The 15,735-nt window shown below is 40.1% G+C and overlaps 1 protein-coding gene across 2 annotated transcripts in view; it reads left to right on the top strand.

Annotated features, from left to right (window-relative positions):
* The window catches only part of PLD1 (phospholipase D1), a 499,520-nt gene that overhangs the window by 238,087 nt on the left and 245,698 nt on the right, over positions 1-15,735 (top strand). For both annotated transcript variants that reach the window (XM_078665562.1, XM_078665561.1), the window contains one exon: positions 13,667-13,845. In XM_078665562.1, coding sequence (XP_078521688.1) covers positions 13,692-13,845 — 154 coding nt within the window. In that variant the 5' untranslated portion in view covers positions 13,667-13,691. The remainder of the gene's footprint in view (positions 1-13,666; positions 13,846-15,735) is intronic.

Genomic DNA, 15,735 nt, shown 5'->3' with positions numbered 1-15,735 from the left:
TAGTTAAGAGTCGACAAGACAGCAGCTCAATAGACAAAAATAGTCACTCAGTAAGAAATAAAATGCAAAGTATAAGGACGCCCTTGTTACAGTTATGAAAGAAGTGCCCTGTTTCTGATAGACCACACAAGTCCCACAAATGTTGCTACTGAGGAGGCAAACAAAGGGCCTGACCTTACAATTTGAAGAGCAGATGAATAGCTTAGTATGCCCAACTGTTTACATAGAGGATTTATCCACGTCTGGCGGGGTCGGACGTAAGCTGTACCGACAAAAAGAACATGAGGTACATATTCATCCGCTGAGTCAAGTCGGGCATAGCAAAGAATCAGTAGCCTTCCATTTGCAAATAAATGTTTTCAAGGGTAAGACGCCAAGCCTGAATTGGAAGTAAAGATTCCTGTCCAACGTAACTGGTATAATATCCCAGTATTGTTCTAGAATACTAGTACGTTTGAAATCAACATTTTTGCCTGTCAGTGTAGCTCTGATGTCCTTGTGAACATTATTCTGAATTGACCCTGGTCAGTAATTCTTTTCTAATGCTTCTTTAGAGGGAAAGAAAGCACAAGAAGTAGTCAACCAGAGTTCGGTCCAGCCGAGAGAGATTATGAGATTTTTGTTCTTAGCAAACCATGGGACTTTGTTGAATCTATCTGATTTGATGATGTCCTGAAGTGCTAGGGCATAGTGTGCAAGTTCTGGATTAGACCATAACCTTCTCCAGTAAAGTAAAGGGCACAATCTAGCTTTTCTCTCAATGGCATGCCTACACATATAAAAAAATAAAGGGAGTAGTGGTGTACTAGGTTTAAGTGAGCTAGGCTCCTTAGGAAGTTTTTTTCAGACCTCAATAGTCCTATGCTGTTGAAGAAGCCCCAAAGTTCCTCTCCATACAGAGCAGATCCCACAACTTTGGCTTCATAGATCTGCTGGGCAGGAATTATGGGTTTGCTGAAGGATGCTTGGTGTTCTTAAAGACACCTGTAATCTGTTTGTGTTTAATTATCATTTTGTCGAAATGGAACTTCCTTGTAAATGCTGTAGAGTCAACAATCTATCTCCCAATGAATCGAATGAGTCTACCTTCTCAGGAATAATGCCTGCAGTGCAAGCCACCCCTTGTAGGATTTGTGTTGGTTGAATGACATATATTTAATTTTTGCTGCTTTAATATCCAATCTCTTTGAGCAACAAAACTCCTCGAAGCGTTATAGTACATTTTGGAGCCTGCTAGGGTCTTTGGAGATTAATAAGCTATCGTCAGCAAAAAAGGAGGATTGGTGTGTTCTCTCCAGCTAGAGTTGGGGCATCAGTTTGTATCTGAGAGATGAAATCCACTATGTCATTTAGGTGTACTGAAAAAAGCTTGGAGCTAGGACACTGCCCATAAGTATTCAGTTGTTCACTGGATACTGGTCCGTAAGCTGACCCTTTGTTCCCCATCACATTCTGGCTTAGTTTCCTTCATGTAGATGGATAAGCACTGCTAAAAACTCAGGAGGCATGCCCATATCTCAACGTACCTGCCAAAGCTTAAGACGGTGGGCCAAATCAAAATGTGAATTAAGATCAACAAAGGCAACATACAAGCTGCCTCTGCCGATTAACACTGTCTTCCAATATAAAAGAAGGAATCGGAAGGCCTTATCTACAGTGCTGGTCATCTTGCAAAATCCAGCTTGTAAGGGTGTTAGTATGTCTTTTTCTTCAATCCATAACTGAATTTTATTCAGCAGTAGCAAACCAAAGATCTTTTGAATACAATTAGGGCTCCCAGTTTTATTTTATTTATTTTTAGCCATTTCCGTCTGTATTTATCCATATTTATTTTTTGCTAATTTTATCTGTATTTATCCATATTTATTTTGGGTTTTATGAAAAAAGTAAGATGAAATTAGTATATTTTCACATTTATTTAACCAATAAACATGCACTCATGTTTAAATGCTTGCCAAATTTCAGTGCTGTGAACACCTGCAGAAGATAAATCAGTGCACTTATATGAAATTATGCAAATTTCAGTATCAATCATGTGCATATCTACTACTGTTAAAGCCTCTTTACTAAAATCCCTTTCTTTTTTAACCCCTTTATCTATCAATCCATACATGGCTGACAGTATTTAGAATTACTCAAAATGCAACCCAATTTCCGGTTTTATCCACATTTAAAAATAAGTACAGACACGAAAATGAATGTTTTATGTCTGTATTTATCTGTAAAAATCAGCAAAAACGGAAAGCAGGGAGCCTTAAATACAATCTATCAAAATAATTGGTCTGTAGTTTGACGGAAAACTGCGATCATGCTTTCTGAATATGGGTATAACTAGGGCACCCTTTCAAGAATCAGGGATTGGGTCTCCCTTAGATATGGCATTGGCAAGAACTAGAAGGTACTTTGACCAACTTAGTTTGCCATGGCCAAATATATCTGCAGGTATGGGATCCATCCGAGCAGCCCTACCACTAGTGATGGCTTCAAGAGAGGCAAAAGCATCGCATATATCGAACAGCGCCTATACCACAGAGAGAGGGTTATCCTGTACTAGAGATGGTGCTATAGTAGATGCAAGATTTCTCATTTTGAGAACAATTCGGACCAATCTAGTGGGGATGTGCAGTCAAATGGGAGTGACGCTGCACCATTCAACCCCAAGTAACCATTGACTAGAACTTGGTGGAGTCATTAGCAAAACAATTTGAACAAAAATAAACTTTGTACACCTGGCCCATACTTCAGTACATTAGGAATTGTGGTTTGATAATTGCTATTCGGCAAGCTTGGAATTCGCATTGTCTAATTTTTTACATGTGGCTACTTATCCTTGCTATGATGTTAACATTCAGTAAAAGTGGCTCTTGTTAGTGATTGATTGACAGCATGTGCATAGTGCACACTTCACAATTGTCCCTCCAAATAATATACATTACAAAGAAAAATATTGTGCACAATAAAAATATGCTCTGTGTGCATGTGTCAGTGAAGGCAGTGGCACTTCCTGTGGATGACTTCAGTATATAAAGAGCTTGGAGAAGAAAAGAGGGCACTTGTTATCTAATAATAGATGCAACATTACTTGAGGTGCCAAAGTGACATGTGATGTTGAGAGATGTCATTGGCACCATTGGTTCAGTTTTGTGATGTAGTTAATTGTTACTTGTGATGTCATGTTGTGTAATCCTTGTCATTAGTAAGGCTGTGTTTTTCCTTAATTGTCATATTTCAAAATGATGGGCTTTACAACTTTGGGCCCGATTACGATGTCGTCAGGAAAGGCTCCGAATGGCATTCGTTTTGGTTCTAATCCGATTCAGAAGCCTTTTTCCTGACCAAATCGGTCACCTTTCCGGATGACCGAGTACGATGCATGGAAGCTGTCCGGGCTGTCCAAAGCGATTCCCAACAGGATTCAGGTAGCCAGAGTTGTTCGGAGCTGTATCGTACAGCCCAATGGAGACTGCTTACGAGCGAGTACGATGACTGTTTCGGACAGCCGTTCCGAATTAGTTTTGCCGAAATGGCTGTGGAATTTGGGGGCCCATAGTTGGCCCCCCTTCACCCAGGCCCTCTGAATCTGGCCCGTTATAGATCTCCCCTACCCATGCATGCACAGTGTGGAAGGCACCATGGTGTGCCCCCACATGGTGCACGCATTTTCCCAACCACCCCTTTTGTCAATGTTTACGTTCGAAACACAGCCTCCGAATGAAATCAGTGGGAGTCTGACCGAATCGTATCTGAATACATCCTGATCCATCTAAATTGATGGGTCAGACTCCCATGATCCGAGTTGTTAGGAATGCATTCCGGAACCGATTCGGTGGGAATACTTTCTTGATGACATCGTAATCGGCCCCTTTATTGTTTTGCTGCTAATTAATGCAATTGTGTAAAGATTTTAACAATGTAGCATACTATACTGCTAAATGTTTAAAAAATTACGTTAGTAACAGAGCTTTTTTTTTCTTGACAAATGTTATTCATTTTGAAAGGTACAGAGTGGGCAGAGCCCTGCAGAGACAGTACATATATTATATACGACATGTAGTACCTAGTTGTAATATTTAAAAACCACTCGACCTGCAGAACATCAGACTCAAAGTATAACAAACTACACCGAGCACCCCCAAAGAATCGTAACTGCGTATTAATAACAAAAGCCTGTCTGTAAAAAGTCAGCGTCGTCAGACTATACAAGTGGATAGTTACCCACCAATCGTTCAATAGGATCGTCAGAGTCTGGATGTGATATAGGGGGGAAATCAATGCCTCTGTATGTTGGCCAGTGGGACCATATTTTTCTGTGCTTCTGTGGGCATCCCCTCCCCTGAAAGACCACGATTTCTGCTGCCATACATCTGACCATTGCGTTCTTCTACCCCGCTATACTGGGTGGGGACGTAGCCTTCCAATTCTGTGCAATATCTCTTAGCGAGGGTGAGGCCCAGGAACAGAAGGTGCTGCTTGTAGCTGTTCTCTCCAATCTCATCTGTGCTATGGACGAGCAGCAATCTGGGTCGAGTGGAATGGTCCAGGCCAGAACCTGGCCTAGGCAAGACGGAACAGAGTTATTTATAAAATGTGTAACATCTTATATCCGAGGCAGTACCCGTTTTTAACAGGTAATGCAATATGCTGTATATGAGCGCTTGTTTAAGGTCTCTTCGCGAGGGTACCCTTTCTACAAAAATAGTATGAAGCTTTGAGGGGAGAGACCACAAAGTAAATGCAAAACTTGCTCTCTTGTCCTCTCACAGACTAGTTATGAAATGCATCAAAGGGAAGAGGGCACTGCGCAAACTCACCCAAATGTCTGTAACAAATATTAGAACATTGGAATGTTGGGAGCTCCATTGTAGACAATGGAGTGCTCCCTGCTTCTACGGGCCGGTAAAGGCCCGCAGAGCAACATTCCAATGTACTACAAAGGCTTCTCGAAGTTCGAGGGGATTTATATCCCCTCGAGCTTCGAGAACCCTTTGTTTAATTTGTTAGAACATTCTGCCCTCTAGTGGCAGAATGTTCTAATAGCCTTATAGCCCTTCGTAACAGGGCTATACCGCTATTAAAGTCCCGCTGTTTCGTTAAAGTCCCTCGCCTTCGGCTCAGGCCTTTAACAATTCAGCGGGCCTTTAATAGCGGGCTATAAGGCTATAGTGGTGGCCAGTAATTTAGCAGGGACAGGGGCTGACGGGACACACACTCACGCATACGCACTCGTCCACACACATCCATTCTTAACCCTCACTCCCAAATATTCATACATACACACACATGCACCAAACATTAAAAAAATCACACCTGTGCAGCTCTGCCTCGGAGATCCCAGGAGGGTTGGAACTGCTGCCTTCTCTCATTGGCTGACCTTAGTTCTGCCAATGAGGGAAGGCAGCAGTCTCTCACTCATCACAATGTGGGATGAAGTCAAGTGAGAGTTGCTGACCCCACCCCACTCTGTGATAAGCTTGCATTGATTTACACTTGGCCCTGGGCACTTCAGGGCTTAAAACTGGCGTGGCCAGGTCCAAGGCAAACAGGGACGCTCCCCCTTGTCTCACGGAGGAGGGACTCAAGATGTTTGGCAGGCTAAAGAGGTCACTCCCACAGGAGCTGTGACACCCTGAGCCCAGCAAAGTTCAGCTCAGACAGCCAAGAGACTGTGCATTTAGTGCATGTCTAGCTCCTGGCTGCCTGGCCTGAAAATAAAGAGTGTCTTGTCAGGCTGACCTTTGCCCAGCCTGATAGACACTCTTGTTGTTGGGCAAAAGGTGAGCGGGGGTGGCCCCTCTGCTCATAAGGATAGGCTACGGCTGGCAGCAAATCTTTTTCTTAGGAAGCTATCGAACATCAGATAATTATTCCTGCACAGGCTGTGGGTGTTAATTGTTGCTAGGTGTTTAAACACTTAGGCAAGAAAAATGTTAAAGAAATAAAGATTTGCCATAACCATCATTGTATCAAATGCAAAATCAAAAATTTCCCACATCTCCGCATTGTGAGCCTGAGTCTATAAGCTCGGGCTTTCACTTCTGTGTGTGAATGTTAACTTCTTTGCTAGAGTTTTTACTTCTGTGAAATCCCAAATCTATAACGAATGGGGTTTAATGAATTGATCATAAGTGAAGTCTTCACACCTCCTGTATAACTTAACCATGCAGAATTATTGTGTTCTCATTTGTTTAAAAAACATCTGAATAGATTTTATTCTCTGGCTAAGAACTCATTGGCTGTGATTATGCCTGTAAGGTGAACAGTCAAGTCAAGTCAAGTGACTTTATTCGGTTGTTCGATTTGACAACCATAAAAGTATTTACATTACAGATAATAACATGACATACACATAATCTTAAAAGAGCGTAATCCATTGCAGATAAAAATCACAGAATTAAAAATACAGCACTGTATCAAGATATTGAAGACCGTTTAAAAAATAGTATTCCTTTAACAGCAATTATAAATAACAGTATCAGTATTATTATCCTTCCATACTGTTTCTAAATTTGATCGCCATTCTTAAAAAACTACATATAAACAAGGTGTAATCATAATTTAACAGCTGTAAAAAATATTGTGCAGGACGAAATTGTTGGAAGTTCAATTTTTTCAAACAGGGTTTCAAGCATAGCTTCCTTGGTACAGCATAAAAGGGGCAGAAAAACAAAAAGTGTGCCAGGTCTTGCGGAGACTTATCGTCGCAGCCGCAAGCCGGCAACACTTGACCTCGATGAGAACCCCTAGGTACCGCCAGCAAAAGATGAAACAGGTTGAACCTGAACCTTGTTAACAGAAAACGGTCGTAACTCGACATTTGCCATGTCAGGTAGGGTTCCATAAGCAAAGTGCTTTTAATTAGTATGTGATTGCGTACACTTTCCTTTTTTAGTTCACATGATTCCCTTTCCTGTTGTCTAGAGTCAATAAAAGCATTTTTGACCGTAATAAGATCCATTTTAGTGATGGATTCCGGGCATAAAAAAAGTTCAGGACGGCCTAAATCAGAAAAACATTTAAATAAATATTTAAGCCAGGGAACCTCCAACCTGTTATCCCATGTAAGAGCTTCTCTTAGAATAAGCTTGGTCAGGGGGATATTATCATTTAACCAGCTGTTCATCCAACATAACATGGGATTCAATGCAATTTTATCGCTAACATACGGAACCCCCAGTTCTTCATGCACAGAATAGTTTGCTGTACCCCTCGGAACCCTTAAAATCTGTTTTAAAAAATTATTTTCAACTATCTGGAGTACGTCCAAGGGAACGTATCCCCATATTTCACTGCCGTAACAAGCTGTGGTTACACTTTTGGCCCTATATAGTTGGAGTAGAGCGGCAACTGGGCTATTTCCCAGTTTTTTTGAGAAATCCAATATAGCCGCGTTTACCCTTGAGACATCTCCCTTCTTTTTCAGAATCACGGGTCCCCATTTAAGTTGACTGTCAAAGAGGACCCCGAGGTAGGAGAATGTGTGTGTAACAGGTATTGCCACTCCAGCTACATTTAGGTGGTTTGGTTTTTTAAATCCTTGACCAACCTTCATTATGTAGGATTTAGTGTTATTAATACTTAAATCTCTGGTCTTCATAAATGTGTAAAAGGAATCTAGTAAAATTTGGAGTCCATTGGCCGTTCTCGATAAAAGGACTGCGTCGTCCGCGTATAGTAAAACCGGCAGACCTTTGCGACCAATGTATGGATAGTCTGTGTTGGTACTTAAAAGGGTCTCTTCCAGATCATTAATATAAAGATTGAAGAGGAACGGGGCCAGAATACATCCTTGCCGGACGCCCCGAAACACTCCAAAATCTTTGGTCACTTTTAGGTCCTGGGTATATCTGACATTCGCTTTGGTATCTGAATGTATATCTTCTAGGAAGTTTACTAGGTTTTTGTCCACGCCCATTTTTTCCATGGCACCCCAGAGCTTCCCACGGTTCACACAATCAAAGGCCGAAGAGAGATCCATAAACGCCATATGGATCGTTCCTCTTCGAGCCTTGGTGTACTTCCCTACAATGAGATACAAATTCAGACATTGGGAAATGGTAGAATGTCCAGGCCTAAAACCATACTGGATTGGAGATAATATATTATTTTCCTCTGACCAACTAATCAATCTATTTAAAATGACTCCTCCTATCACCTTTGCCACAGAATTTATTAACGATATCGGTCTGTAGCAGGCCGGGCTGCTACGGTCTCCTTTCTTAAATATGGGGACTATTGTAGATACCCCCCATGATTTTGGGCATCCACATAACACTGCTGCATTAAGTACTGCTGTGAGTACCGGCGCCCATAGTGCTTCGCGTGACTTAAAGAGGTCGGGCGGAAGTCCATCGGGACCTGGGGCCTTATTATTTGACAGACCTTTAATTCCTTTAACTATCTCCTCATTTGTAAAACATAGAGAGATATCTCTACCTGAGTTGTGTTCTGCCTGTGATTCATTATTTATAAAAATAGAACTGAAATGATCTATCCATTCGTCCTCTGAAATATTTGTGCCCACGTTTGGGATGGTAGGGCAATCAAATATTGGTTTGTTGATTATCTCCCAAAACTTCGAACTATTTTTTAAAGTCTCGGGTTCTAGAAGTGACTCCCATACACTTTTTTTAACTGCTCGCTTCCGAATAGCCAATGATTTCTTATAATCATTCCGCAAACCCCTAATGATCAGTGGATCTCTCGGATTTGTTTTTAAAGCTTTCTTTAGCTCGCGACTAGCCTTTGAGCAATCACTGTCAAACCATTTTGGATTGCAATTTAAATTTATTCTCCCCTTATTGGGTACCGTTAGAAATAACTGCACCTTATTAGCTATCTCCTTAAATGATGTCAAGATTTGCGACGGAGCTGATTCAGGAGATGTACATATCATTAATTCTTGATTACAAACTGCACTAATAGAGGTATAAAATTGATCGCAATCCACCATTGCCCATTTTAGGCGGCGCTTCCCATTAATGCATTTTAAGTGGCCACGGTCCTCTCGGGGATTGCGTTTTTCAAGTAGACTCATGTCCATAGTGATGCATAAAGGGTTGTGGTCGCTATAAATACTCATGAGGATCCTAAAATCCTCGGTGATATTAACAAAGTCAGCTGAAATGAGAATGTGGTCTATATATGTACCTGTGGCATGGCCCTTAAAAGTAGGGATTGGGAATACAGTTCGATCAGGTACTGTCGACATTACCGTGAATAGATTGTTTTCATTCATTAACTCATTTAACCCTGTACCCCTCCGCGAGTGTTCGAAGTGTATTCCTTCCATACTGTTACAACCCAATTGTCCAACAGGTTCCACGCTTGGGTTCCCACATAAATGTGTGTTAAAATCACCTACTAAAATTTTAGAGCAGGGCAGAGAACTATCAATTGCCCCTAGCAGACCACGCAAAATTTCTATATTGCAATCTCCAGCCTGGTTCACAGAATTATAAAAATTAATCAGTGCAAAATTAGTTTTACCCCTTCTGAATTCCAAAATCTGTATGTTATTATTACCAGATTTGTGTTCAATTTTGTGACATATAAGCGACAAACTGACAAAGATGGCCAAACCCCCTTTAGCTCTTCCACTTGCAGATGGTATTGCCGGGATCATAAAGCTCTGATATCCCTCAATATACAGGTTTTTCCCTACTACCCAGGTTTCTTGAAGACATATTATAGAATATTTTTTAACATAGTGCAGCCAGTCTTTATCTTGCATTTTATCAGAAAGTCCAGCTATATTCCATGATAACAATATAAGTCCCTCCACACATTTTTGACGTCCACAATGTGTTCCGTTCAAGTTCTCTCTTGCAGGTGGACTAGTAGGAATTACAGAACTGTAAGTATTCACATTCACTATGCCTACGTCTTTTGGTAGTCATTCAACCCCGTCCAGCCCACCCTCCACAGAGAAAATATCATACCTATTGGAAGTGGGGATATTGAAATAATGGGGATCTGTGTGATATGGTCGTGATGGTTGGTCATATCCGTCCCTACTACTACCCCAATTATTTACTGGTACATCAAAACCCCAACCATTTGTTTTTTCTGGCCATGTTGATCTAATATAGGTATGATTAGGCTTAGGGTATGTCATACTCCTTTGTTTTTTACCAAAAAATTCCAGGGTGAGAGGAATGATAGTACCACTCCTTCGTTGTGGTGGTAGAATGTTTGGAAGGATATTTGGTAAGACTGCAGAGTTTACAAAGTTAATAATTATGCAGTCGCCTTTAAATTTTTTGGGGTTTTGGCCTATCCAAGTGGCCCTTCTGGCTGATTTAATATCTCTAGCTAGCTGTTGCTTCCCCCATGGGGCCAGCCGCATATTGCCCGATAGCCAGTGCAGGGCTTTACTTGTTAGCGCCGTAGGTGATTCAGTTTGGTCCGATGTTAAAGGGGGAGCATTTGCTAAAACCAGCACTAGAGGGGCTGCGTCCTCAATGAAGTGTAGTGTGTCTTCTTCTGCTCTTGGAAGGGTTATTTCTGGTGGTTGTGGAGGATGGATGTCCCTTGTCGGTGACTGATTGGATGCGGTATTTGGCGTCTGATCTGAATGAATTACCCTTGTGATGTTAGGAATTGTGCCTGTATCTAGCTGAGGTAAGGTGGACAGGGATAGCATGAGGCCTGTAGGCTACAAGAGTACTCTCCTGAGAACTGAGCTGTACCTTGGTCTAGAACTTGATGAAACATCATGTGGCTCTGGGAAAATCACTTCACCTCCCCATACCTGACTGTGAAGATGTGCAAATTCAATGTAAACAAATGTCTGCTTAGAAACTAAATCATATTTAACATCCTAACAATTTCAATGACTCCAAAGAATCTCTGCAATATCTATAACCTTGAGCACTGTTAATTACATTACTGATGAGATTACAAAAGAAGTATATTTTAGGCTTTCTGGATTGCTTTACCTGCTTACGTTACAGAGAGAAAGAACCCAGAGACAAGACATTATACCTCCCTCATGCTTCTACTATGGCACCTGGCAGGGAAGAGTCTATTGAGTGGTTCTTGCTGTGTGCAGATGATTCTAGGCCCTGTACTGCAGTATAAAACAACCCCCTTCCCTTTACAGCTATCTAATTGAATCTTCCATTGAAGAGAATTCTGTGTGGGTTTGAACCTCTGCATTTCACTGAGTGAAGCCCTGCATTTCACTGAGTGAAGCTCTGCATTTCAATGAGTAAAGCTCTGCATTTCACTGAGTGGAACTCTGCAGGAAAGTTGTCTCTAATGGTTAATTCCCTGGATGCCTTATTGAGTGGGTAAAGTGACAGATACTATTGTGAAGTATCTTCTAACAATTGTAACACACTAACACAAGCCTGTATTTTTTTCTTTCTTTCTTAAACACAGTGCATAATCACCAAACTTTTCTACTGATATAGGGCCCAACTATGTCTTAAAATGTTTGTCAATAAATTCTTTCAGGGCTATAAAATAGAATCCTTTTTTGGGACTTTTTCCAATAATATTATTTTTGAATATGGGGCACCACTTACAATGATTAAAAGAAGTGACTTTAGAGAGAAGCAAAAGAGAGATGAAAAAAGTAATGAGGTCAGAAATATGTCAGGGAGAAAATAAAAGGAGGAAAACAGAGTAATCGGAAAGATAAAACGAATGAGGCAATAAAACAATAGGAAGTGAGAAAACATAGTGGGGACATCAAAAGAAAAAGTGGAAAAAATGAAAGAAGCTAGAATGGGAAAAGTAATAGAGGGCCTAGACCTAAAAGGTTATGGTAATAAAGTAGTGACAGTGACGAAGTCATGGGGAAAAAAGTGTAAAATAGGTGTTAATGTGGTCAGGGCTTTTTGTATCAGTGTGTTGCTTGGTCTCATTTGATTCTTACCTTATTATTACTAGATTAATTTTCATATCGCTCATGGTTCTAGCTCAGACGTCACTTATGACAACGGTTGTTACTATATTGAAGTATAATGAAATTGCCTTCCTTTTTCACCTCTTGAAGATGGGTTACTCTATTTCTACTTGTTCCTGTTTTTATTAAATGAACAATAAATGCTACTTCTTCACTTCCAATATATCTCCCACTTCTACAAATGTTTACTTTCATCCTCTTCCCGGAAGGTTTCTCTCACTCCTTCCCATTGTTGTTATATAATCTCCTTCTCTTTACAGGGTACTCAACTAGTGATATTGTCTTTCTAGGTACATACATTTTTGCTTATTTCCTTCCAACGATCCCAAAGACCTGTTACTCTGATTTTTATGCTCCTCGTCCTCTCTTCTTGTCTGTATTTATATATACTTTCATCTATCCCCTTTTCCATTTCTCCTCGGTCTGTATTTGTGTAGTGGTCTCTAGTGATCAAGCGGTGCCATGTTTTTACATTATTTTAAAATTCCATTTTTGCACGCACTAAGCCCCACTGGCACCACATCCTGTCCCAAACGATACTTCCCTCGAATTCCCCTTTTATACTCCTAGCTATATAGGATGAAAAGCACTTCAAAGGGTCCTATAAGAGTATATTTAGACACTATGGATATAAAAAAAATTGACATTTACTTCTTGGATCTAATGAAAAACATTTTATTGGTCACAAAGGGATAGCTAGTGCAAAGCTGTAGATGAAGTAGCGGTTCCATGTTCTACGTTTGGGCAGGCCAGATGGACTTTGCAGTGTCTTTGTTTTTTCTGCCCCGTATTAGCCATGATTTTCTTTTAGAAGGTAACTAACGCTTACTATGCAAGCTCAAGAGAAATGACCTTGCTTTGATCCTCCAGTCTGCTGCCCCATACACTCTTCTGCCACTGTGTCTATTTTCGAGTTATTGTTTCCCAATGTTTACAATCCACAAGTCTCACATTCTGAAGTGGCTGTTCAGCATTCCACTCCTAAGAGACAATTAGTAATGGTATTGATTTTCACAAACCGTCTCTGGGATTTTTAACAACACATTTTTGCTGTTTATTTTAGTACCACTATCACCCCTCCCCCTCCCCCTCATACGCATCCAAATCCACACAACCAACATCAGGGCTCCCTCACACTCATTTCTGAAAGTGCTGTATGTTACCTGCATTGATGACTATACAAGATACTGTAAATTATGACTACCTTTGTGCACTGTTCAAAATGAGAGAAGACAATAAAGATCTATTTAAAAATAAAGTTAGTGTCACAAACAGAATGGAGTAAGTGTTCACTGGACTGGACGAATATACTAAAACATCTACATTTTCTGGTGGCGCTAGGAGTAGGGATTTGTCCGCGTGTAATAAGTTGAATGCCTGCCGTACTTATTCCAACATACTATAAAGAACAGTAAGAATCTGAATTAATTCACATTTGTACTCCGGAAATTTAGTGACCATGATAAAATCTACACAAATCATATCAGGAAACCTATGTGAAGAAGACCCTTGTAGTACCTCACAAACTTCTACCATTCATAACGTGAAAATTTAGTAACAACAATCTTTAAAAAAAATTGTCTGAATATTTTCAAAACTAGAATCAAATAGATAATGCGAAATACATTTATAGTGTCAATATTTTCTAAATGAGAATGACATAAATAATGCAAAATTATTTAGCCTTTTTGAACCCATATTCTTCGTTGATCAATTACAAACATGCATAAACAAAGTCTGCCTTTTCCTCAACAGGCTCCTGTGAGTGTTCCGTGCTAAAATGACGCTGAGACGAGACAGAAATCTAGGTATATCCGCACTGGAGAAAGTTGCTTCAGACATGAGCACCCTAATAGAAAGCCTGGACACCACTGACCTCCACTTTGATGGAGAGGAGGTGGATCCTGTGGTGTTACCGGATCATAAAACAGCCGGTAAGCTTGATGGTCATTTTTGATCAAATATGCACTCGCTGTGTTGAGATTATTTTTTATTGTAAAGAAGATCTTCTGATCCATGTTCCAGTGAGAGGAATTGCTCGAATTTAATTTCTTCTCAAAACAATAATGACCAGATTGTGACTGCTTTGTATTTGTACCTTTGAGCATACAGGTTGTAGAACAAATAATGCAGTGTGTGTTATCCTCACTCAGCCTTTTGGTAGCAATTTAAGAATAGTAAATATCTGCATGACAGTATGTAGGATTTTAGGTAATGTCTTAATATGGAATGTCAATGATATTTTTGTTTTTTTATGCTTTATCACAGAGTGGGTATACGTCTTAATGTACAGTAACAAACATTTTAGATTTGGGCGATGCAGATTATAGGACTCCTTTCCCCAGTTGAATAAATATCTTGTGCATTATGCTGTGGAAGATAAAACATATGCAAATTACTACTTTACATCTTCTCAAAATCCGTGTCGCCATACATATTAGTGATGCCCTCTCTGGAAATGTCTTGGATAATTACTATGTTTAAAGATTCATAGTTACCAAAACTTCTTCAAGGAGCAAGGCTTAGACAATTTGCCCCATCTGCCCCTCTTCTAAAGGTACTGTGGCGCTGTATCTGAATACCTATGTCATAAATATTTATTTGAGCTAAGTTGAATTCTGGCAAGTTCTCAGAGATGGTGTCTTGTTGAACTCGTACACAGCCTCTATTATTTTGTGACTGATGTTAGGTTGAGGTAGAAGGAAACCGTGGAGCGTAAGCTTTTAGGTTTTCTGTGAAGCTTCCAAGGGTGAACTTTAAATGTGTGTACCAACTATAGACCTATTCCCGATCTCCAACAGCAAGTAAAGAGAAGATTGTCTCCTATGCTTTTCTTGGCTGCATGATGATGGGTGCATTTTGTACTCTCTGCAATATTGAGATTTTTTTAATAGATGTTTATTCTTTACTGAGGAAAAAGCATTGCTCATTCAAGTTACTAGTGCAGAGAATTTCTACTGCTGTTTTTAATAGATAATCCCAATGAATGGTAGTGTATTGTCATTTGATATTTTCATTAGCTATCCAATATAGTTGTTAACTATAGGTTGAAGTTATGGTTAAAGTTAAAGATGATTTGTTAGGGCCATTCTTTACCTCTGTGGGACTTAGGGATACATGGATGCTTGTCACAGAACCAAGGTGGTCTTCATGTTATTCAAGAAGAAAGTTGTGTGCCTAGTAGTATAGGTTCAGGCATGTTTTATGTCACTTCTGATACAAGTGTGTAGACATCCCAACACTCGTGTGGTTGTGACTAATAACTGTGCTTTTAGGTACTTGTTATCCATAGCCCATTCTCTAGGTGGCCATGAAGTTTGCTGAGATTCAATCTCTCATTCTTCTTTTACTTCCCTTTTATGATTTGCATATCCCCACTCGTCATTACAAACCTCCTGTGACACCTAACTATTGCCGGCACCAGTTGTCGATCTGTGAACATAACAACAGAATCCTATCTACCCTCACTGCCATTAGACCATTTCCATCTAGGTCTTGCTAGTTTGTTGTCTTTGTTGGTCTAACCCTATTTTCCATTAACATATTTTCTATCTTAATTCATTCACGTCTTCGTGCAGTATTTCCTACTTTCAAGTTCAAAATGGGCAGGAACTGTTAGGAATTTCATTTACAGTTTATGTACATTTTATTTTATTAATGTAATCCATGAATACCTAATCTAGGTTTGTGTTACCCGGAATGGAGGAGGGGTTGATTGTGCTCCATTGTTGAGGGCAGAGAGGAGAGTTGGACAGTGAAAGAATACAAAAAACCGCAGGGAAATATTTGGACTGTTGAATCCAATCAATCAATCATATCATTTG

Source organism: Lissotriton helveticus, chromosome 11, assembly GCF_964261635.1.
Source record: "Lissotriton helveticus chromosome 11, aLisHel1.1, whole genome shotgun sequence".
Lineage (NCBI taxonomy): Eukaryota > Metazoa > Chordata > Amphibia > Caudata > Salamandridae > Lissotriton > Lissotriton helveticus.
This window is presented reverse-complemented; position numbering and strand designations above follow the sequence as displayed.